The sequence below is a fragment of the Equus quagga genome, chromosome 17 (genome assembly GCF_021613505.1).
Source record: "Equus quagga isolate Etosha38 chromosome 17, UCLA_HA_Equagga_1.0, whole genome shotgun sequence".
Taxonomy (NCBI): domain Eukaryota; kingdom Metazoa; phylum Chordata; class Mammalia; order Perissodactyla; family Equidae; genus Equus; species Equus quagga.
Genome location: NC_060283.1, coordinates 45,932,324 through 45,958,264, shown reverse-complemented (window position 1 = coordinate 45,958,264; position 25,941 = coordinate 45,932,324). Strand labels below are relative to the sequence as shown.

At 37.9% G+C, this 25,941-nt stretch overlaps 1 protein-coding gene across 2 annotated transcripts in view; it reads right to left on the bottom strand.

Annotated features, from left to right (window-relative positions):
- CUL3 (cullin 3) overlaps nt 1–25,935 on the bottom strand; it is a 90,899-nt gene extending 64,964 nt beyond the window's left edge. Inside the window, exons 1-2 of one of the 2 annotated variants that reach the window (XM_046643705.1) lie at nt 25,824–25,935; nt 5,468–5,665 (exon numbers count right to left, since the gene is read on the bottom strand). In XM_046643705.1, coding sequence (XP_046499661.1) covers nt 5,468–5,665; nt 25,824–25,889 — 264 coding nt within the window. In that variant the 5' untranslated portion in view covers nt 25,890–25,935. The remainder of the gene's footprint in view (nt 1–5,467; nt 5,666–25,823) is intronic. The other variant, XM_046643706.1, reaches the window with a different exon arrangement.
- Between the last annotated feature and the right edge of the window lie 6 nt (nt 25,936–25,941).

The following is a 25,941-nucleotide window of genomic DNA, read 5'->3' as shown; positions in this document are numbered from 1 at the left end:
TTCATTCCATAAGTGCAGGAATCAGAGGCATTCTATTTACCAATATATTTCTTACACCTAAATCTGAGCCTGGCAAATAATTAATACTGTTGAATGTTGAATCCTGTGATGCTAAGTCTTATAAGGATACTTTTCAGGCTTTGACAAAACAGTCTTTAAAAATCCTCAAAACTGGAAAATAGCAGAACTTTTTTTCCTCCAGTATAACCATGCACTTAAAGTTATTTAGGAAAAAAAGTTAAAGAAAAAACAATCCCTGTGAATTCTGAAATGTTTTCACATTTACTAAAACAAAAGATTTTTCTCATGGAGAGGCACAAAGGCCACATCACACTCTAAGCTTTGCTTTGTGGTCTTGAGAAATTCACTAACCTCCTTTGGGTCTCAGTTTCCTCAAAGGAAACATTCTTCTAGAGACAGGAAGAATATACTACCAAGTAAGAGAAATAGCACTTAGCTTTTCTACACCCACTTCAATTTTGTGAACTTATTTCCAAAGCGAATAATCAGCTACTTCCATTCCAAAGAAGCGTCCTCCCTTCATGTACCCTCCCGTAGTCTGTACCGCTCTGCTTTACCAAACTGTTCCTCAAAATATTCACTACTGTTCTCTTGAAAGCAGGGTACCACAAACTATAATGAGCCAACCCTGACGCGCCATGTAAAAACTGTATTTCCTTTGAATTCTTCAACAGGAAAAGATAGGTCCTGGCCCTCTATATCCTATCACTAAAAGGTTCACAGCAGTAGAAAATAACTTCACTTTAAGAAAACATATTACTAGTTAGGCAGTTCAGCTAACTGCTAAAAGCACAGTGAAGACAAAATTGATGAATAGATCATGTAGTAATGCTCTCAGAACCAAAACAAGAGGCATATTCTGTGAGGCTGAAAAGAGTTACGTTGACACCACAGAACCATAAACCATGCTCTCACCTTCTAGTCAGAAGACACAATGTAAAGACAGGCAATATAGATTTTCATGCAAACTACACTTTTGCAGTGTCAGTAACATTCCTAAGTCCCATTTGGTAGAACAAATCGAGATTTCTTACATCAGGGAACAAACATTTTGGGCTATGACTCCGCCTGTCAGTTAACAACAACAACTTTTTTTTTTTTTTTTGAGGACGCTCAACCCTGAGCCAACATCTGCCAATCCTCCTCTTTTTGCTGAGGAAGACTGGCCCCGGCTAACATTCGTGCCCATCTCCCTCTACTTTCTTATATGTGGGACGCCTGCCACAGCATGGCCTGATGAGCAGTGCCATGTCCGCACCCGGGATCCAAACCGGTGGACCCCAGGCCGCCAAAGCAGAACGTGCACACTTAACCACTGCGCCACCAGGCTGGCCCCTAACAGACTTCTTTTGACACTGTTCCCTTCATACAGCAGTACTCTATTTGTAAGGTTATTAAAAGTTTTTTCATAAAATAAGGGTAAAACTGAAATAAGATAAATGGAAAACACAAAAATGGAAGCACAGATACAAGCAGAGGTTCAAAAACTTAATTCAATTGAAATAAAGAAATCAATCTTTGGATATGCTGAAACTGATACATTTCCCAGTCAGAAATTGACTAGCTTAAGCTGGTCAAATGAATGTGGAAAAAAGATTAATGAACATTTTCACATGCTGGTGATATTATCATTAATGCCTGTGTAAGAGAAATAAAATTAAGAATTTAGCACATATATTTTTTACTTCTTTAGCACAATCAACTTGAAAACGTTCTCTGGAATACAGTCTAGGGAACTGCCTATACTTGGAAATGACAGTTAACCTTAGATATAGGACTACTTTAAGCAAGTTACAGCATGCTGAAGTTCTTACAGTTAGCACAGAGTTATTGTTCACATGACTTCAATTTCTACCTAACCATGTTTCAGAGTCCAAAAATCAGTCACTTAAACACTGACCTCACACTCTGGCCTCCCCTCCTCTCCTCACTTTTTGGATGAGTCAATTCTTGACCATAGCACATAACTACAGATGTTTTTTCTGCTTCTGTGCCCAAGCTGCAAAGCACTGCTTCAGAAAAAAAAAAAAAAAAAAAAAAAAAAAAATGACAAATCACACATTCAGGCCAACTCCCACTGAGCTTTTTTCCTCACTTGCCAATTCCTAGTATATTCCCCACAAGGGCTACTCCAAGTCTCTTCACCTCATTTTCAGAAGATGCATGGCTTAGTTGTCAGATTCATAATAGTTTAAGAACTAAAGAATCACAGAGATATTACTGCCAACTCCTTCATTTTAATTATAAATACACCAGGACCTAGAATTGAAAGGACTATAGCTTAAAAACACCAACCCAATTTACTTGAAGCTCCTCACTTACCCTCAATTTCAGCATATTTATTGCATCTTGATCCATCCATTATAATGCCTCAGAGGCAGAGCTCTAGTGAAGTCAAAGACTCAGCCTGAAGCCACACTGCTTGAATGCTGTTCCAGCTGGCCCACTTACTAGCTACATGCATTTGGAAAATCAATTCTCTGCACCTCAATTTCTTCACTTGTAAAATAGAGCTATTAGCAGTATCTGACTGGTTGGGTTGTGACCATTAACCAAGTTAATACATGTAAATGCACTAGAACTGGACCTAGCACATAGTAAAGGCTAATTAAAAGTTAGATGTGATCATTACTATCATTCTCTATCAAAACTCCAGCAAATGAGAACGTGCCCCTCTTCTCCCTTTACTTCTCCATTGTTCTCGATTCCACACTCCCTCCATATCCAGGAACTCAGCTGCTTCAGTCTTCTGCTCCTTCAATAGATTCAAGGAAATCTCTTAGACCCTACTGTTCTCCTTCTTTCTTTTGATGCCAAGCTTCTTAAATAAGTCTTCTTCATTTCCTGCACCTACTTACCATAGTTTGCTTTTGAAGATTCATCCCCTAGCTCTGAGATTTTCGTTCTCTGAATTCCAACAGTTATTCCTCAATATATGCTACCAAATGTCAAATTTTGATCTCCAGTTTTGAGTTCCTGCCCAAGCTCTAATCTGTGTATTTCTAAACATATGATAGTTCTACTTGAGCATCTTATTACAATCTCACACTCAAGTTTCCTCACATGTAAAATAATTTCTAAGGTGCTTTCCAACTATAAAAATTTCCAATATAATCTAAAACAAAATTCATCATCTTCTCTACCGATTGCCAATCAGTTTTCCACTACAACTTCACAATATTTCTACTGGTGGCACCATTAATTCTCCCACTAACCAAATTCTATCTAATCTAACTTCAGAATTTCTGACATCATCCACGTACTTCTAGCCTGTCACCTTACTCAGATTTTTAGAGGTCTTCTCCTGTTTCTAGCAAACATCCCTCCAATTCTACATTTACATCATTCTCATCGTAAATCTTAAAATACTGTCACATTATCATTCACTTAAAAACCTCCAATAAACCTCCAAACTATCTTTGCAACACTATAATCCACTAATCCCCATGAATTATTATATATACCGTAATCAAACTCTACTTACCACCTAAGTGTACTCAGTTTATCTCTGTATAATCACATGACAACTGTCATCCTGGAATATCTTGCACAATGTTCACTTACAACTCAAATTTTTCACGGCTCAGTTCAATTTGATCCTTTCCCATGAAACCGTACAGTCTAGGGTAATCTCTTCCTCATTTGAATTCCTAAACCATTTATTGCCTATACAACTCACTTGCCACTTAATTATATAATGCCTCACACTGTTATCTGAATGAGTGTATCATCTCTCACATCAGAGTAAAAACAAATCTAAGAAGGGATATATCATATCTCTTCACATCCTCTGTATTTTCCTACAAAGTTGTGCACAGTAGGCACTTAACAAAAAACTACTGATTGCATGAAAAACACAATCACCTTGTTTTATGAGCTACTAGCTATGTGCTCATATAATTCCATTTTAGAGAAAGGAATTATAGAAGGAATAGTAGAAATAGAAAGTGACTATTCTGTAACCACCATAGTAATAATGATTCATGCAAGAATCATCAATGGATGCTAAACCATCACACAAAAGTTTCTTGGGGAACAGGATATTTATACAGTCTCAAAATATCTCTGAATAAATCACTTATGAATTACAAAGGGAAAAAAAGGTACCTTCACAGTGGAGAAATCTGGCGAACACCAAGTGATCAAAGTTAACATCACCAATAATGGGATAAACTGACATCATGTGCCTCCTGATGTGATGCACTGAGGACACAACATCACTTATGTATTATTCCTGCCAAAAATGCATAACCTGAAACTAGTCATGAGGAAACAATCAGACAAACCAAAAACTGAGGGACAATCTACAAAACAACTGACCTATGCTCTTCAAAAATGTCAATGTGCTGAAAGACAAAGAAAGGCTGAGGAACTGAGTGTGTGACCCTGGATTGGATCCTGGATCAGAAAACAAACTGCTATAAAGGACATCACTGCTACAGAGGACCACTGGTGAACTGGAATGTGGACTGTATTAGATAACAGTATTAATGTTAAACTGCCTCATTTTCTACGTTGTTCTTTGGTTAAGTAAGAGAATTTCCTTGCTCTTAGGAGAAACATTCCCAAGTATTAGAGGGTAAATAAATCTAAAACATTCTCTAATTGCTCAGCAATAATAATGTCAATAATAGTAATAATAGGTATCAATAGAAAGATTGGCAAAAATGTGGCAAAATCTTAACTGATGAATCCACAATACAAGAGATCACTGTACTACTGATGCAACTTTTCCATTTTTTTCAAAATAAAATTTAAAAAACAAATACCCTAATACTACACAAAAACTCCAGGAAGTTTTATTTATCTGTGGTATTTTATATTTTCTCTGACAATCTAAAAGCAAGACATACTTGCAGTAGAAGAGTCTGCTCTATGAAAACATTTGTTCTAAAAAAACAAATACATCTTTTTGGAACCAAAGAACCATTTTATTATAATGTTTATAAACAGCCCATTACTAATTTATCTTTTTAAAAAAATTCATGTTTACCATAATAAAACAGTTAAAATGAATAAAGTCACTTTCAACTGGTGAAAAGTCTTAGGCAATATTTTTTTAAACAATGCAGTTTTATTAAACACTTAGAGGAAGTAGAGAAAGCTAACATGGGCTGACTGATTAAGCATTTTAATTACAGATAACTATTTTTTCCTTAACATATTAATAAATATTTCTAAATAACTGAAAGTTTGCTTCCTTAATTATGATTACAGAGAATATATTTATTATAGATCACAAACTTCATCTTCCCTTAATTATCAAAAATTCTGATTTAGCTAAACTTTTGAGTGAGGTTTTATAATAAATACAACCATTAATTGATTATTATTTCCACAGGCTTCCTGGAGCCTTGACAAGTAATACTTCTGGTCAAAGTAAAATACAGTATAAAGGATTTTCTGGATTGCACATAGTTAGCAACAGTCCTTTAAAGTTGGATACCTTATTTATGAGATGTTCGGTAACAACTTCTCTTAGTCCAGTGTAGAGTTTTTCTCCATGTTTATGCAAAACCATTGTATATGCATTTCTATAGAGCTCCTCAAAACTAAGACCACTGTTATTCTTACGCTGGATTTCTTGAATTGCATTTTTCAGAAGGTCCCAAATGCTGTTTACATATTTTTCATCCATGGTCATCTGTAATATCCGAGAGAGAGAGAGAGAAAGAGACAAAAAAAACACCAATGGTTGAATATCTGTCTGTATTTGTCCATATAGTAAATATTTCACATTATATGGCTATGATTATAAATCTGCATGACTTGGTAACAATGTTAACAATCTGTTTTAACAGAAATAAAGGGATATAGTTCAAAATAGTTTTTAGAACTGACAGAAACAATTTTTTTTTAAATCCTCTAAGACCTCCCTCCTTTCTGATCTGGAGCAGAACCATCCACTTTAAACAAAATCATAATCCCTGAGGTTAACATTAATACTTGCTTTAGCCAAAGTATAAGACATCTTTTCCCTAAGTTTATTTAACAGAATACAAGCTCAGAGAGATACTGAGACAGAAACTGTTCCTTGATTAAAAAAAATTGGGGACGTGAACACTGTTTTCCTCTCCTGAAGATTTACAGAGCTCCTTAGCAAATTAAAGATTGGGAGAAGACCTGCAATTAAAAACAAAACAAACAAACAAACAAAACCCCCACATTTTCTTTGTTTAACCTAGCATTCTCTCATTTCCTTCCTTTCCCAGTTTAGATTCCACGGTCCATCATCTGTAACTACCTTGTATACATCCATAAACCACTTGCCCCTCTGTTCCTCCCTCCAAAATACTTGCCATTCTAAAGCCCAAGTGCCTACCTACTCCTCACCTGCACCCATGTAGCTGAAAGTAAATGAAGAACAACACGCATGCACCCATATTCGATCCCTCGCAGTTTAAATTCACAACCACTAACCACAAGTGAGCCCTGAGTCAACCCCACAATCCTACTTTTCTAGTCTACTGACTCTACTCTCCTTGAGGACTTTACACCAGCTCCTCTGTCCTCACTCTACAATAATGACTTCCTTCCTATTCCACTAAGAAAACAGAAACAACCTGAAGAGACAGACACTGCACAAACTCCGACCATGTCCATTAACCCAACTGATTTGCATACAAATATAATCTGCTAGTTCTTATGCTCAAAGTGCCAAGTTCTTACACTCAAATTACAGAGCAAGGACCAGAAACAAAGGCATCTAGAGACTTGTTAGAAATGCAGAATTTCAGGCCCCACTCCAGACCTCAGAACCATAATCTGCCATTTTAACAAGAACCCGAGGTGTATACAGAATGAAGTTTAACAAGCACTGCTCTTATTCCATCCCAACTCACCTACTCAAGGACCTCCCTCTAGCAATTTCCCTTCCTAGCATCATCAAATTTTTTCCTCTCTGCCAGGTAATTTCCACCTGCATTCAAAATCATCAGTTTCCCATCTTAAAAGCAAACAAATCCTCACAACCTCACATATTTCTCTTTCAGCACCACTGAATTTCCCTCTTTTCCATTTACAGCAAAATCACAGGGCGGAGGAGGAGGAGATGTCTACATTCACTGTCTCCAAGTCCCATTTCCCCCATCATATCTTGAATCTACACTAATAAAGCTTTCATCTCTACCATTTCACTGAAACTGCTCTCGAGGTCACCAGTGGCTTCCGCACTGCTAAATCTCATGCTCAGAGTCTCAGTCCTCGTCCTACTTGACCTATCTGGCAGCAAGCAAAAGAGCTGATCATTCCCACTCCGAGAAACAGATCTCTCACTTGCCTTCCAAGTACTACAATCTCTTGTTTTTCTTCCTGTTCCACTAGCTCCTATTTGTCAATCGGCTTACGGGTTCTTACTCATCACCACAACCTCCAACTCTAAGCCTCAGGTTCTGAACCTCCTGTCTAGCCACACTCAGTTTTTAGGTGAAGTTGATCTTGCCTATGACTTTAAGTTAACCTCAAAATTTAATGTATACTGTTTGGCTCTCTCCCCTGAATACCAGAGTCATATATTCAGCTACCTAATCAATGTTTCTATTTGAATGCCTATTAGGCATCTCAAATTTATCAAGTCTACAACAAAAAATCCTAATCTTTTCCTTAAATCTGCTTCCCCTAGTCTTCTCCAACTGAGCAAATGTTCACTCCATCCTTCCAGTTGCCAAGACCAAAAAGCTTGTAATCCTCTTTACTCCTCGCCTCACTTCTAATCCAAGAGGAAATTCTGTTGTCTCTACCTTCAAAACGTACCCAGAATCTAACTCCTTCTCACCTCTTCCAGTGCTCCTAGACTAGTCCAAACCACCACCATCTCTCAAATTACTGCAACAGCCTCCTACCTGCTCTTTCTGCTCTTGACTCACTATCATAGAGCAGGCAGAGTGACTTCTTCCTGGTTTGTTTTTTTTTAAATACCATGTTATTTATGTAATTTAAAAACGCAAGCACACAAAACTCATTTTACAAGGTTGTGAGGACCTACATCAAAAATACTAGAGTGCTGGCCCATGACAGGGGATGGGGAGACGACAGGGTACAGGCATCAGCACTGAAGGGCAGAGGAAAAAAATGAAAGGGAAAAGAAGTAACAGAGGGACCTTGCCTGGGCCAACGAGAGTGTGCTGTGCCCTAAGAACAATGAACAACTTACATCTTCTGAAAACATAAATCAAATCATGTCACTCATCTGCTCACAATCCTCAAGTGACTCCTCACTTCTCTTGGAGCTAAAGTCAAAGTCCTTACACTACCCTAGAAAGCCTTACTCGATCTGATCACATCTCTCTGGCTTCATCTGTTCCTCCTCCTTATTCACTCTGCTCCAATGGCACCAGCCTCCTTGCTATTCCTTGGATCAGTCAAGCAAGTTCACTTCAAGGTGTTAGGTCTGCTAACAGTATCTGTCTGAAATGTTCTTCCCCCGATACCTGCATGGCTCATTTACTTATCAACTTCAAAACTGCTCAACTGTCACCTTAAAATGAAGCTTTAATGCCCACTCCATTTAAAATAGCAGCCTCTTCCTACTAGTGACCCCCAAATTCCAACCCCAGATTCCTTATTTCTTTTCCTGGCCTCCCTCCTCCCAGACAAATGTCAGCCCTGTGAAGGCGGGCCAGTAAAATAGTACCTAACAGATAACAGTCACTTATACTTGTTGACTTGTTGATTTTCGGCTAATCTCTGACTAGGGGGTCCTTTTTACGCCACAGAAAACCTATAAATTCTGCATTCTCAACCTGGGAAACACCACAACAATTACGCATCAGCTTCACACACACATCTGACCTGAACTGGATAGAAATTACTGAGCTAACAGAACCCTCTCCAAAGAGGGGAGGAAGAAGGTTTTGGAGGTGATGGATACATTTATTGCATAGATTGTGGTGATGGTTTCAGAGGTGAATATTTACCTTCAAACTCATCAAGTTGCATACGTTACATATGTACAGCTTTTTGTGTCAATCATACCTCAATAAAGTGGTTAAAAAAAAAAAAAACTCTCTCTAAGCCAAGTCCAGTGGGTGTGAAGGTGAAAGAGGAAGCAGCAGGTAGGCAAATAGTTCTTTCAGTCACCCGAGCAATAAAATCAACTCTCACTCAAGAGGATTGTCCAGCAGATGACTCAAACTGAGTCTTACTATTCTAATCTTTTCTGGAGAGTTTAAAAAGGAACTCTTTAACAGAACAACTTCTTTCCTGTTATTCAAATATTCAAATCCCAGGTCTATCAGAGATTTTTCTGAAATGGCCTTAAAAGAATTTACTATTACATCTAAACTGTTATTTTTATCAGATATCCTGATACATGGGATGCCTTCCATATAAATATAAATAATATGGGGCTACTTACAACTTTTCACAAATAAAAGATACAAGCCCATATGGTAATGATGGCCTCAAATACTCCATGCATGTGTAATGTGGTTTTAGTCTGCTGACAGCACATGCAGAGGTTATAATAAAGCTAAGACACCATCCCTTCACATTAAATAACAAACATGTAAAGCAGAACATTCAGAACAATTTCAAAGAAAGAACAAGGGGCCAGCCCAGCAGCGCAGCCGTTAAGTGCGCATGTTCCGCTTCAGAGGCCCGGGTTCGCCAGTTCGGATCCCGGGTGCAGACATGGCACCACTTGGCAAGCCATGCTGTGGTAGGCGTCCCATATATAAAGTAGAGGAAGATGGACACGGATGTTAGCTCAGGGCCAGTCTTCCTCAGCAAAAAGAGGAGAATTGGCACTAGTTAGCTCAGGGCTAATCTTCCTCAAAAAAAAAAAAAGAAAAAGAAAGAACAAAGTTAGTATGGACTCTAGAGATAACTATACTGCTAATAATTTAGCAAAACTTCAAATGATCTTTTCAGGCTCTGTAACATAAGATCCTATGAAAGCTAGAAAACATACAAAAAGGTCTCTACCCAGCGCAAATTACTGAATTTTCTATTAGGAACTAAAGAATTTTAAAGATATACACCAAGAGGCTTCAAATATTGTACAAACACTCTCACATTATAAAAGGATCGCTTCTCACATACACAAATCGAGTTGTTTTATAATCTAAGATCGTACGTGGTATTTTCCTCAGTATCATGCTTTATAGACAGAGCAAAGACGAAGCCACAGGACAACAAGGTTTCTTCTAGTGACTTCTTGAATATAAAAATTTTCAAACAACGAGAAGAAAATAGACCCAGAGATTAAATGATTTACCCAAATCACAGAGCTGGGGTTAGAACTCACATATGTCCAAATCATTGGACTCACCTCACATTCCACCATGCTCATACAGTAAAGTGATAGCACAGTGTGAGTCACCGGTTATCTTGGTAAACAGAGGATGGTATATTAGTAGAGAACATAGGTTTTGTGTTCAACAGAACTGGATTTGTGTCACAGCTTTGCTAAATTCACAAGCCATGGAGACGCCTTTATGTCCTTACTTGTAAAGTGGGTTTAATAACAGTATCCATCTCAAAGGCCCATCACGAAATTAAATGAGAATGTCAGTGGGCACAGTATAATCCCTCACATGTCAACTAACAAAAGCACCCAGTGATAGAATCTTGTGAATTCTCATCTATGGGCATCAAATGTCAGAAAGAAATACAGCTTTTCAAGCTTAGCAAATAAATAGATAAGAGCTAAAACAAAAGCACTTAAGAGTACAACTATGCAAATGCTAGTCAGTAATAGTGTGGCCTTCTTTCAGAAATGGTATTCCCCTACTTCACCTCTCCTATTCTTCCAATGCCATTTAAATCGTTTTAATCCCCAGGGCTCTGCCCTTAGCTGTTTCCATTTCTACTGAGGCCCTATGCATTTTCATTCATTATCATGGTTACAACTACTACCCACACATCTAGGGTTCTAAAATCTGTTAAGACTCTAGACTGGCAAGGGATTCCAGAGCCTTCTAAAACTGTACATACAATCTTGGAAATAAAATGTGTGTGCTCTTCTTTTCTGGATAATTAGTCTCTAGCTCTTAATCAGATTTCCCAAGAAGTCTAGCCCATATCTCAAAGATGAATTATTGGCTTATATGTAAATTGCTCCCAAATCTATATTGCCACCTACATGTTCCCCCAAAGCCTAAAACTACTGTATTCTACTACCTGCTAGACATCTCCAACCAAATGCTGCAGACACAGATCAAACTTATGTCCAAAATCCCTGGTAAACTCACTCTCCAAACCCACCCAAATCTTCCTCCTGTATTCTCTAATTCGGCAGCGGCAATACAAACCACCTAGTTATACAAGCTAGAAGCATGAGCCTTAACTTTTTTTCTTTCCTCTCCCTCATCCCCTTCCAATCCAATCATCAGGTGCTACTAACATGAGGCCCAAATATTTCTCAAATATGTTCCCATTCTTTCATCCTGAATACTATTATCCTAAAACTTTCATCTAGATCACTCCAACAGCCTTCCAACCATCACGAATTCTAATAAGCTCCTGGAATCTATCTTCCTCAAAAATCACCATTAAAATAAACACATGAGCATCATGCCCCTGTTGAAAACCCAGCTCTCGTCATCAACGGGGATCAGGGTGCGGGGTGTTTTAACAGGGAACATAATGCTCTTCAAGATCTAGTCTGTGCCAACCTCTCTAACTTCACCTTCCATTCACTACTTCCTATCTTACATTTATTCCCTGACAACATTAAACCAATGGTTATTCCGGCCCACTGTCCCACCTCGCCCAGTCCCTACCCTCTCATGTCTTCTTTATGCTCTCCTCTCCTGCCTCTTCTGACTTTTCACATAGCCTCTGAACACAGCTCAAGTGTCACATCCTCCAGGAATCCTTCCCTAACCTTCTCAAGCAAAGCTAAGGACTCCTTCTAAGCTCTTTCACAATACTCAGCGTATATGTATCACTACATTCTCATACTACTTCGTAATTACATTTGTGCGTTGTTTTCTTCCACTAGACTATAAGATACTTAAGAGATTGTGCATTTTTCTTCAGTGCCACTTGGAAAGTCATAAACAAATGTTTGGTGAATGAGTATCATTTTACCTATTAAACTAATGCAATTTTGAAAACATGAAGATTTGAACCACTAAGCACAGTAATATGGAAAAAAATATTTTAATGTGCCTATCTACAGTAATGAATGTAATTTTTAAATAATCAAATGTCTTTTCCAAATAGAAATAAAGTACAATAATGCAAAAGCAACAGACTTTCAAATTCCATATATGGAGTAGTATTTTCAGATTTTCCCATTCACCTAACTAAATGCCTCAGAAGGCTGCTTAATCATGAATTTTATTGATAAATGTTAACTGAGATGAAAACAGTCGACAGAAAAGACCCTTCAGGAGAGGATCCATAAGCTAGAATCTTTCCCAAAATCAAACGGGTCCGAAAACAATTTGCCAACGGAAACGGGCTTCAAGTGCAGAGTCCTACATATATGTGCTTTGGTCTTGGCATCAAGTGAACAAATCAACAACAGTGGCAAAAGAATTATGTTATCAGTGAACTTCAATTTCTCACTCACCCATCCTTGATATAGAACACAACATTAACTGTCAATAAAAGTTAAAAGGACTAAATAATCTCATCAGCATGTTAACCATAAAAACATCAGTCTATACTTCATTCAGAGTCACAAAATTTAAAGACCTTAACTTTACGCACATTTTTTAAAAGAGCAGTAATATTCTTTTAAAGTAATATTCTAAGTTATTCAAGCAGGATTTTAATCTCGTTGATGAAACTGATTTACTGAGGATGCAGTAACTGCAAATACACTTAGGGAAGGCATTTGGGACAATACTTCAGCAAAACAACAGTGATAAAATAAAATGCATATTTACATATATACATAAACATTCAATGTTTGCTAATTATTAGATGCATAAGTATCCTTCCCCAAGAAGCTCAAGTTACAAAGTGATCAGCAAGAACGGAAATTCATTTAGCAGGAAAAGAAACAAAAGCTCTTTTTTAAAAGGAAAGATACAATTAAGTATTCTTAAATGCTTATGGTTAGTGAGACTTTTAAAAACCAAATCAAGACTTTAATTTGTAAAAGTGACCTTCACCCCCCAGCTTTCCCCAACTCAGACTACAATTCCCTAATTATCAACAGCAAAAATAACGCTATTTTCTTTCACAAACATCTCTGGTTTTTCGTCTCCATTACCTCAAATGATATAAAAACAACCTTCAAAATCCATGACTTTGAAAGGACATCAGCCTATTATATACTTACACATCTTGAAAGTTCTGTGATTACTAAGAGTTGGAGAGAACTACAGCATGAGCCAATTAAAACTAAAATGAAGAGAACTGGATTCTTCACATCCACTTATATACAAAGGACAAGAAGCCTTTAGTCCCCTGTGAATAATTTTCTACAAGAAATTTAGAACAGGGTGGGTGGGGGAAAAGGGTGAGAACTTGAAATTCCAGGCAATTCAGAATGACGCAGCTAGAAAAAAATAAACAAGGAAAAATGCTTCATCTTAATTTTGAGCTTCAGTCTCAAAAAAGTTGCTTTGGTACAAATATCTGAGGAATGGCACACAACTAACCCATAAATTACGTAAGGAAGCCCCCTCCCAGACTGTAAGCACTTCAGAGTATATAAAGTCTCTCTTCTTTTATTTTATCCTTTATAATACACGGCATGATGCCTAGATGACATTCAAAAATATGATTTGAATGCAGTCCAGTTATACTTAATAAATCTTATTTGATGAATGACGACTATGCAATGACCTATGGCATCTGCAATAATCCCATTTATCCATCAGTTAATCTTTAAGCAACCTCATTCATCAAAAATATACCCAAAGATCCAAGCTTTGAGGAAAACAGACCAGTGGGACACACTCAGACTTTGGACAGGTATCTAACTTCACTTTCCTCATCCGCTTGTAGCAGGAGAAATGGGAGGAGAAGGTGTACTGTGTGGCAATTAAGAAAGTTTGTGATAGCATCTGGCACACAGCACTTGCTCAATAAATCTGTTCCTTTCTTTACTACGCAGAAGAGATATATAGCCTTCCTCTATGACTTACACTTGAATGTAAAGACTACTACTGTTTGGTTAACTAGTTTCTCTTTGGTATAGTGGAGACTAGATGAGGGTGAAATTGTGCTGCCAAAAGCAGTAACTGATGTCAAGGAAGGAGAGAAAAAGATTATCAATTAGAAAAGCACAATACCCTGGGACAATTCTGTGAAATCACAAACTAGGTCTGATCCACATTCAATTGCTCTCCAATATCATTAAATTATAGAACAATAACATTTATAATAAGAAAGGCAAATCATCAAAAAAGGGTTCAATTATAATCTGCATTTCTGTCCTCAATAGGAGCAGGCTGTTCAAAAATCAACTTGAAAATTTGGAATAATTTTTTTCAAAGACACAGGGTCAACTTCAGATTAGCCTACAAAAGTCCATGAAATTCACAATGACTTCAGAGTATTAACAATATTATTTCAGTTATATCTCTGTGAATGACTTTAGCAATATATGAAAATGATCTATGTGTAACATTTCATAGTGTGACGATCACAAGCAAGATGCAATCACAAATACTCTTACTGAGGCAGGAACAGTGTCATTGTCCTACTACTGGTGCTGTTTTCACTGGTGAAAAAGAGATGTTTTGGGGCACCCTGAAACACATTTTATCCAGAGAATACAATATTCATCTTGACTGGAACTTTTCAAACGTTGTAATTAGAGACCTTCCCTATTAAGAAAATTACTTATTACATCTATATGATCAACACTTTAAACGTTTGCTGTATTTCCCAATATACTATTAAATCTCAAACTACTATTAAAGGGTCCTGTGTATAAAATTGCTCTTTAAACATTCATCTGGAAAACAGAAATAATAGGAAAGCAGGAATCATATATTTTGGATAGAATCACAAAATACTAGTAGTACTCTTACAGAGAGAAAAATACTTCATATCTAAGTACAATTTGAGTTCCGTATTTTTATCCTACACTCTAAAATTAATTTAAATCAAAAGTGACAATACTTTCTTCTCTTTAGCTTAAGTCACTAAGGTTTTTCTTTGAAATGAGTAAACCCAGGTTTTCTAAAATTAGAATACGTAAAAGCTCTATAAACTCTAAGACAATAACAAATTAGTTTACACTGGAATCAGCTACACAAAATCCAAAGGAAGGGGGAAAAAACATGTAAAACAGCATAAATTGCTACAGTGAGCTTTGTCTTTGAATGAGCCTGACTATCACCGAAAGTGGTATGAAGCAAAAGGCCCATCACATAAAATTACAAAAACCTGATATCAAATATGCTCAAACTTTGTCTAAAACTACCAATTCACACAAAAGTAAGTATGCAAAAAGACAGCTAACCCTCCCACTGCTTCACATTAGGATTTAAGCATCATGACCGAAATCCACCTTTCTTATTTTAAGGAAAATTCTAAGGCTGAAAACATAAGTGGATGTTTGCAACATCACACAAAATGTTTTAGGCCACAGGAGAATATACTAGCACTTAGTTCCTACAGTTAGGAATAAATATGCTGCCTTTACTGAAAAGAGTTAGAATGAGCCTAAGATAACTCCAAATTAAAAATCTCTTCATTTTACAAATGAGGAAACTTAGGCCAAGTGGTTTATCCAAGATCACACAGCTAGTTAGAGCTATGAAGGAAATCTAGAGAGTCCTAAACTACTGTCCTTCCATTATACCATGTCAACTCAAATCACCTCAATATTATGTATTCAATATTAACAAATAATTTTATAACTGAACAGGCTAATGTTAACACTAAATTACTATGGCTATATGCTTATTTCGGTTTGGTCTAGAGAAAAGAGCTTCTAACCGGAAATCACGGTTCTTCCATAAACTCCAGTCATGACCGTATCCCTTGGGTAAATCACCCTCCCCAGTTCTCCATTTCCTCATCTATTAAGTAAGATTAGAACAGATTTTCTCTAAAGTCTCTTTTAGCTTTTAAAAATTAAAATATGAATACAAATAGGAGCAAATAAATTACTTGTTTATTCAGCTAGTGATAGCGTTCATCAAAAAATATATACTTCTTTCATGTCTCATTTGCATATACCATGAAGAAAAGTGAATTATTTTAAAGTATCTGCTGTTTGTGTTTCAAAATTCATTTTACTGGTTAACCTACCTCTTAGTATATTCTCAAAGACAAAAAAATTAAAGATAGTAAAAGTATCTAAACATGCTAACTTGAAGGAATCACTTTTTTCTTTCTTTTTTTAAAGATTTTCTTTTTTTTTTCGAGGAACACTAGCCCTGAGCTAACATCTGCCGCCAATCCTCCTCTTTTTTGCTGAGGAAGACTGGCCCTGAGCTAACATCTGCGCCCATCTTCCTCTACTTCATATGTGGGACGCCTACTACAGCATGGCTTGCCAAGCGGTGCCATGTCCACACCAGGGGTGAGAACGTGAGAACTGAACCGCTGTGCCACCAGGCCGGCCCCTATATACTCAAATTTTACTGACCAATATATACTTCCATCGATTCAAAGTTTTTATAACTTTTAATCTCTTGCAAGAGGTGCATTTATCTTGAATCTACTGAGGCTTAAGCTTGCAAAAGCTTCTTCCAAGGCCTAGAACCCAATTCTGAATTCTTTTCATAAAGAAAGAACTGCGTTGTATGAGCTTCAGGGCCCCTGGATCTGCTCCTGGCTAATAATGTAAATGGCAAGCTTAGAATTAATTTTCCAATATATTCCTATAAAGAAAGGAAATACTTCAGAATCTAGCAAATTCTTAGGTAGTGTGGTATAATGGAAAGAACATGAACTTTTGAGTCAGACATACCTGAAATCTGAATTCCAGCTCTGCCGTTTCCTAGGTATAAATGTAATATACATTTTACTAGATCTCTCTGAGCCCTAGATAAGATTTAAAACAGGACTAACAACATCCAAACTTAAGATTGTTGTGAGGATTTGTGATAGTTATAGTTCAAAGCACCTAAAACGAGCTTAACACAAAGTAGACATACAACAACTGTACTTACTAACCTCATAAAGCAAATTCTCACACTATTAATGAATTGGGAATTAAAAAGGAGAAAGAATTTTCATGATTACTTTCAAGAGGATAGGGCAGATAGAAGAGGCTAAGGGTTGCTCAGTTAACAGCTGCTTTAGATAAGAAGGACTTGCATCAGTATGGTGAAGCTCTTAGCAATGATGGCTTGCTTTTCTAGAACAGTATCTCCAAGGAATCTTGTATTTTCTTAAAGTAGGTAAAGATGTCCCTTTGAAGTCTTTATTCATTTGCTTAGCAGTAGCCTTTCTCATTTGAAAAGCAAATTTGGGTCCATTCTGTTCTCAATGATTACAACTACTAAACTGAATGAAAGTCACATTAAGACGTTTTATTTAATTATATTTTCAACCTTAAAACTGACTTTTAAAAAAATGAAGAAATGCTTTCTAATAGAAGATAATGGAAAAGGAAGAAAGCTGAAGGATCTTACTCAAAATAACATTAGTTGTCACAGTGAAGCAGTAGTTAAATTTCTTGAAGAGAGATAAGGGAATTCTCAATAAAGAGTAGGATAGCGATTAAAGTTTAGAATGGCTCATGCAGGGAAGGGGAGAGGTAGCTTACCAGGGACATAAAAAAAAATGCCCAGAGGCACGGAGAACCCATCTAAGTTAGAGACCACTGTCTTGCAATTTTCTCCAGAAGCGCACAGTAGCCTAAAAACCTTGAGCAGTGAAGACACATGGGTGGAATGACCCAAGATGCTTTTTGCTGATATTTCTGGCCTTGCCCTGGGGAGGCAGTAGAAAAGAAAGGGTAACTAATAAGTCACCACAGCTTAAGAGAAGGAAGGGGTCTTCTTGAGATCCAAGAGCACATTAACGGAAGAAGGAAACAAGCAACAAGTAGGATAGAATAATCAAATAACAACAGCAGCTTGTATTTATTTATAACGCTTACTATGTGCCAGGCACTACCCTAAGAGCTTTACGTGAATTAACACTATCCTTATAACAACCTTATGCAGTAGGTACTACTGTTTTCTCCTTTTTACAAAAGAGGAAACAGGCAGAGGTTAAGTGATCTGCTCAAGTCCTCCATCTAACAAATGGAGGGGAGCTAGGTTAGAATGCAGTATCGGAGTTTCTGATTTCTAAAGTAGCGGGAGGACAAGCTCCGAGACAGGGTGGAGATCACTACAACACAGAAGAGGCCGTTTGTTGGATCACTATATCTAAGGCCTGACTCCTGGTAGCAACAGACAATAAATATACTTTAAATTTAATAAATGAATGACTATGCCCACATGCATGGGATAAAGTTAAGATCTGAACGAGAGAGAACCTCTGTGAAGGAGGTATTAAAGTCTTCAATGACTGAGGGAGCATTTCTAAGAAGTTAGGAGATGGTCAGAGGGTAGTCTCAAAAGAATAGTTCACAGAAGCCTGAGCCACAAAAGAGGATGATGGATGTGGCAATAAATGGCATCTGGGCCAAATTATTCAAGGATTATAAGGAAAACAGATACCTCAATTCAAGAAGATAAGCCTGTATCCTCAGGGCAAAGCCAGGTTTCAGACGCAAAGGCAGCAAAGAATTCTGAGAACAGGCTGAGGATAGGGAGAGTCAATCTGCAATGAAGTAGGGGATCAGAGTGTACAGTTGACTGACCAGGCTGGGAGGAAGGAGTCACGGTGGGGGAGTAAAATGTGGAGTTAAGCTCGTAAATAGAAAAGACTGGACCAGAGTCACATCTTCGATGCTCAATCCAAGGTTACTGCCAATGCATCATACTACCTTTATTTTCAAGACATTACTGTTTCCGGAGACTAGGCTGACTACCCTTCTAAGGACAGCGCCACAAGATCATTAACGACCCACTACATCTTAAGACTTCACCTATTGCTGCAAAGAGTTCAAACATTTCAAAGTACAGTAGTCCTCCCCTTACCCATGCTTTCGCTTCCATGGTTTCAGTTACCCACGGTCAACTGCAGTCTGAAAATATTAAATGGAAAATTCCAGAAATAAACAATTCGTAAGTTTTAAACTGTGCACCATTCTGAGTAGCGTGATGAAATTTTGCGCTATCCTGCTCCTTCCCGCTCTGGATGTGAATCATCCCTTTGCCCACCTGTATCCACACTGTATCTGCTACCCACCCGTTAGTCACTTACTAGCCACCTGGGTTATCAGACTGACTGTCGGGTATCACAGTGCTTATAATAAGTAACCCTTCTTTTATTTAATAACAGCCCCAAAGTGCAAGAGGAGTGATGCTGGAAATTCAGATATGCCAAAGAGAACTAAGTTATTGTTGTTAATCTCTTACTGTTCCTAATTTATAAATTAAACTTTATCATAAGTATGTATGTATAGGAAAAAACAGTATATATAGGGTTTGGAAACTAACCAAGGTTTCAGACATCGAGTGGGGGTCTTGGAATGTATCCCCCATAAAGGGGGGACTACTGTCCTACTTCAATCAACTTACCTAATTAATCAATCACGTACTATGGTTTGGCCTAAAGGACTAGTTTCTCATTTAATCAACCATTCATTAACCACCCACATACCGTGTCTAACACTATGCTAAGTGCTTTGTGGTTCAAAAGTGTGTCTGGAATAAGCTTTGGGAAGGGACCATAACCTAGTTCACGAGTGAAACAAAAAAAGGAGGATGCGAAGAGAAAAGGAGGGGAAAAAAGTAAGGACAGTGCAAGAAAAACAATATATTTTTAGATAAACATCTAATGTACCTATTAGAATGCACACACCAAACGAGTGTTTACTCCTTCAGTAAAATTAACTGGAGAGGTTACATACTTACTCCAATGATTACGTGAGAATCATCATTGGGACTTCTCTTTTGAATCTAACCCCAAGAGCCAGCAGCATTCTTGTGAAGTGCCCCAGTGGTTCCAAACCTGTATCCTTTGAGATGGATTTCTCAGTGTGGTTCACAAATTGACCCTGCAGGCCTTTCAAAATATAAGTTCTCAAAACTATACCAAAAAATCGCAGCATTACTAAAATAAGTGTATAGTATTACAAAATAATCACTTGCAAAAATGACACTCAATTTTTATCTTTAAACTGTGGCATACTCATGGCTAAATGTCGGTATAATAAAACAGCTAACTGTAGGCTAGGTACTGTTCTAATGCTCTATTTTCTTTCTCTCACAACAATCCCTAAGGTAGGTCCTCTTAGTAATCCCATTGTAAGTCAGAAGAGGGTAAGCAACTTGTTACAGGTAAGGCTGCTAGGAAGAGGTGGAGCTGACATTCAAACTCTGGCAGTCCAGAGCCCACACCCTTAACTGTTATGCCCTCAGTCTCTCTGCACTTTTCAGTCAGACTCCTAATACATACGTTGAATACTCTAATGTAAAACTAGATGAAAACTCCCTACAGATTATCCATCATTTCTTTCTTACACGTAGGTAAAGAAATGCAACTTAAAGTACTACTTTTTCACCTGTGAAATTAAAGATATAATATGCTGGCTAAGACACTGCGACACAGTAGAACTTAAACTAATACAACCTTAAAATGTATAATTAACTCTTAGGAGCGTTTACATTAGAGGCAGATGGCCTGGGTTAGAATCCTAGCTCTGCCACTTACAAGCATAGTGACCGTAACCTCTCAAGGCCTCATTTGTAAAATAGGTAATATGGTATTCTATAGATTCGTGTAAATTAAATGTTTACACATGTGAAGCACAGAGCAGAGTTCATGGCACATAAGCATTCAATAAGTTTTAGCTATTACTATTACTAGCTCTCTGGAGGTCAATTTATATATATCAATTATGTTTAGCCCAGTAATTCCATAATCATGGATGGGCTCAAATGTTTATGTGCCTAAATAGTCACAGTTGCATTATTTATAATAGAGAAAATATGGATTCACTGGAATCAATCAAAATACCTAGCAGTAGGAAATGGTTAAGCAAACTGAGATACTGTCGAGTATCACACAGTCATTGAAAATCATGCTTTCAATATATTTAACATGGAAATAGATATAAAGTAAGATGATATACTTTTTAAAAGGCAGTATATAAAATGGTATAGTACCTCAATTTTACTGTGTTCTCATGTGGGTATGAAAGATTAAACGAAACACATCAAAATGCTAATTTTCCAAGTGGCAGGTGATTTTTATTTCCTTATTTATAAATTTAGGTATTTATTAAGTTTTCTATCATGAATATGCATCACTTTTATAATTAGAAAAGCTACTAAAATGAACTCATTGCTTTGACAGACTGTGACTGAACAGTTTTCACAGCACACTGATACACATTAATTCTAATGCATATTTTATCTCAGTGATTTTTTTTCCTTACAAGTAACACCTTTCCCTTTTTTGCTGACTTTACAATGGACAAATAAGAACTATTTTCAAAGCTGCATTATTTAAAACTACAAATTGTCCAGTAACCTTTATAAAAATCTAACAAAACCGCTAAAGAACATCCAGATAATCTTGAATGAAAATAATAACAAAAAATTCTCTCTAAGGTCTCTCAATTTATAATACAAAGAGGAGGCATACTACTTTTTCTAGTCTTAATTATATAATCTTCCTGAACTAGAAAAATGCTTTTATTAATCAGCTACATTTAAATGAATGATGTACAAATGTAGCTTTCTCTATTTTGTCTGAATGAATCAACCTTGTGACTAAGGTATTATTTAAAAGGCCAAATTCGCACATGATATTCTATATTACTAAAATAGTTTCAAATTCAACATTGGTACTAATAATTTTCCAGGTTCCTCTGAACTGCTACCTAGGAAGATAATGCAAAATAAATACCTTATAGATAACCACTTATGCTTTTACTTTTCAACTTCTAAAGCCAGAGAGGTAGTAACAGTTACAACATGGCTGGCTGTCATAAAACTATTAAACAGAAAGAATCAGTTTAAGTGTAAGGAACACTTTAATGAATGTTACACCTCACTCAGCAATCTTCTTACAGAGATGTAAGAAAATACAAGATAATAAAAAACAAAGTTATAGTAAATTCCCTGCCCTATGTGATTTGCAAGATTATTCAGCTTTCCAGTATGTATAATCCACGTATTTCTAGGCAAGAATTACTTTCCCTAAGGAAGAGCAACCTCTTACAAAGATCAAAGCTGTTCCCCCAATCCTGACAAATATTACTGTAGCTAGGATCAACAAAAACATTAACTGTGCCTATTTGTTGTTAAACTCTTGTGCTCTTAAGGACATCACAAATGATCTTAAAAATCTCTTTCTAACGTCAGTCACTTTGCGGGTTCCATCTAACAATAACCTCCACATTATTTACTAGCCATGCCATACAGGCGGAGCTCTGTGAAGCGCATCTAGAATTACGGAGTGGACATCACAACCAGAGGTTCTTCATCACGATTTAGCATGCTTCTATAAACTAATAACTGAAGCCATTTCCAGATCACACTCTCATGACAATCACTTTCATAATATGTCTCCTAAACTCAGAAAGCTAAGCTAAGAAAAGCAAATCAGAGGACAGGCCAACATTTCCATTCAAACATATCCCCACCAATGCAATCAAGCTTTTCAAGCCCACGTGGACAAAACCCCGGATGGTACAGATGGTGAGGAATGGCTTTTCAAAGACAAGGACAAAAGGTTCACCTGAGAGCAACTAATCCTACATAGTGGAACAAAAGCTCAGGAGTGAGACACATAGCAACAGCAAGTCAAGAAGAGCAGAAACTTCTTGGAGCAGCATTCTTTGGTGCAAATCCACAGTCTCCAGGAGTTTCACAACCAGAGCCTCCTTCCTTAAAAAAGTTTTGCAGCCCTTGCTGTCCACACTGGGTAGCAAAAAAAAAAAGATGTGAAATGACATATATATTGTGCACTGCAGGAAAGCTTACAAACTAGGATAAACTTTTCCTCCATCAACAATTTATAAACACAGGAAGTTCCTTACAGTTTCCCATCTTAAAAGGAACCAATTTCTCTTGAAATCTTATGAAAAAGTCTCCTTAAAATGCAAACTGTGCATAAGACTGTGGGATGGCGTAACTTTTACTCTTGTGAACAATGATGAAGGCACACTTAAAATATGCAGTCAAAACACTAGAAAGAACCTGGTTTTATTGATGAGACTATATCTGCAGCAGGCTTACACATCTATAAAATATCCTGTAAGTTCACGTACCACTCTATTTTGCAATGAAAACAAAACAATCCCAAAATATATTTTTACACATCCATTTTATAAAACAGAATCTGAAATGAGCGCTCGAGACCTTTGGTTAAACTACAACTTCCTTTAAATTATGGCTAACTATATAGCCAAATGGTAAAGTAAAATACAATAGCTATATGTACATAGGTATACACAAACAATATTTTTTCTTTATAGAATACTATACATTTACTACTTCTGACTAACAATCCATGCAGACTACAGTCATGTAAAAGATTGCTAACCTGGAAGAAAGAAAAATTTCTTCAAGATCTCTAAGTACTCAAACATTTACTAAAGGATAAGTCAGTGAAATACCATACCACTGAGGCACATATCTATCCTTAAGGAAGGCTCAAGGAACTACGACTTAAAAATTTACATATTAAAAGATATAATAGTTCTTTTGAGTGAGAACTACTTATAAATGATGTCAATACTTATGAAATAATGAAAATTTCTTACGCTTTGAAAAATCAGCAGATATTAACTACTAAATGTCAAACACTAGTTTAATATTTGTAACTTCATTCAAGGATTTTAGAAAAACTTAGCCAACAAGTTATCAACAGAAAGGGTCCAAATTAGCTCATAACCATAACACTACTTTAAAATAATCAGTTGCAGTGCTACGTGCTAACCTATCAAAGTATACTTTTCAGCTAAAGAAATTCTCTCCCACCCCTTCCTCCCAACAATACAAGATGCAGAAAGCAGGGTTCTTGGTCTTTCAAGCTATACAGACAACTCCCAAGGTCCTCGAACACTACCTGGCACACAGTACTCAGTATTTGTTGAATGATGGAAGGAATGGGAGAACAGGTAGGAACAGGCAAACCTAAAGAGATCAGAGAGTTGATCACATAGATAAAGGTACAACTGGTTAATGAGAATACTAAAATAAGTGAGTTGATGTCAAATGTGAGCGAGTCCACATTTTAGTAATAAATCTGAATTAGAACTCAGACTTCAAGAATAGCAAACCTTCCCCAGAAAATCTGCTGCAGAAAACTATTCCAATTCTGCTAAAAATGGTCAGAACTGATTCAGCAGGAAAACTACATTACTCGAAAAGTCATAAACCGAGCTCTGGTTCCACTATAAGGGAAAACAGGCTAGTGAACTTCACTGGTGCTCTTTTGCCACCATTTCTAACTTTCTTTGTAGTTTCTCACATTTACTTAAGAAAAAATTCTAAATCCCTTTCATCAGTATCAAAATACTTAACTCCTGAGTATATCCTAGCTTTATTTACACGAAGCCAAAAGTCTCTACACATCGACATTAGTATTTATGTTACAACAACTTCAAAATTCTGCACCAGATGTATTCTTTTCTTTTAAATTTTAAAAATTCAGAGAGGTCCTCAAGTTCTCTGGGTCATTTCTTACTCAACTAGGATAACTACATTAATAAGCCTTTCCTCACTGCAAACTACACTTTAGAAAAGGCATGCTTTAAATGAGTACAAACTCCCTCTTTGGCCCCCTCACACACTATGTTTATGATTCTAAGAAAGGAAACCCAAGACCTTTCTCTGGTTTTACTGTTTTAAAATTTTCTGTTCAATTGCTAGTTTGTCTGTCTTGACGTAGACCTGTTACTGTAGCGACACGAGCAAGTATGTCCAGTTTCTCTGTTACAACAGCACACTTTAATTGCTTGCCATTGGCTATTTGAATCAGATATGACATCCGAAGTTATACCCTATACACTAAACACCGCAAGCATATGACTCAACGTAATGCTAAAAAAGAAAAAGTTTCCAAACAGAATACGTTTGCTGTCACTAAAACCTATACAGTAAAGCAACTCAGGATGGGGACTACTCATTCCTCGGGCTTCCAGGGCTAAGAAAAAAAGAACCGATTGTCCAATTTGCTCTCTCTTGCTTCCCCTATGAGTGGTGAGGCGATTCCTGCCCAGCAGAGTTGGGCAAGCGCTTTGGAAGCTAGTGGATGAAAGATGCCATAAATACACCGATGTTACTGATACATTACTATCGAGCATTACGTGGAACCCCTGTCACTGCGTCGGGGGTAGGCTGGTGGCAGAAACCTCTCCGAGAAAGGGAAGAGAGAAAGAGAGGACAGTCCCCTCCATCATTCTCAAGGTTTGGTTGGCCGTCTCTTGGGCTGGGTTATTTTTCAAACCGCAGCGAAACCACACGTGAAAAGTTACACACACGCCCCATTCAAGGACTTGGACAGTCCCCGCCGCTGCAGGGCCGGGAGTCCGGGGCAGCCGGCAGGGAGCGGAGCGCTGGGGATCGGGCCTACAGCCCGGGGCGCGGGGAGGTGCTGGGACCGGCGAGGGGCCCAGCCGCAGCCGCCGCCCGCGGGCCGGCGGGAGGCGAGCTCCGGGCGGGGGCGCGGGGAACAGCCCGGGAGGCGGCCGCGCCGGGGCCCCGCGGCGCCCCGTTGCCGGGAAGGCTCGCGCCCCGCGGCCGGCGGCGTGGGGGAGGGGAGGCCGGGCCTGCGGCCTGTTGGGGGAGTTCAGCCCCGGCCTAGCGTGCGGCTCTCGGCCGGGCCCCCGGCCCCGGGGTCCCCGGCGCCGACGAGAGACTCACCGGAAAGGCCCGGATCCGCATCTTGGTGTCCTTCCGGCTGCCCGTGCCTTTGCTCAGATTCGACATGGTGCTCGTCCCCTCCCCGGCGGCTGCTTCGGGTCGCACTCCGAGGCGCCGG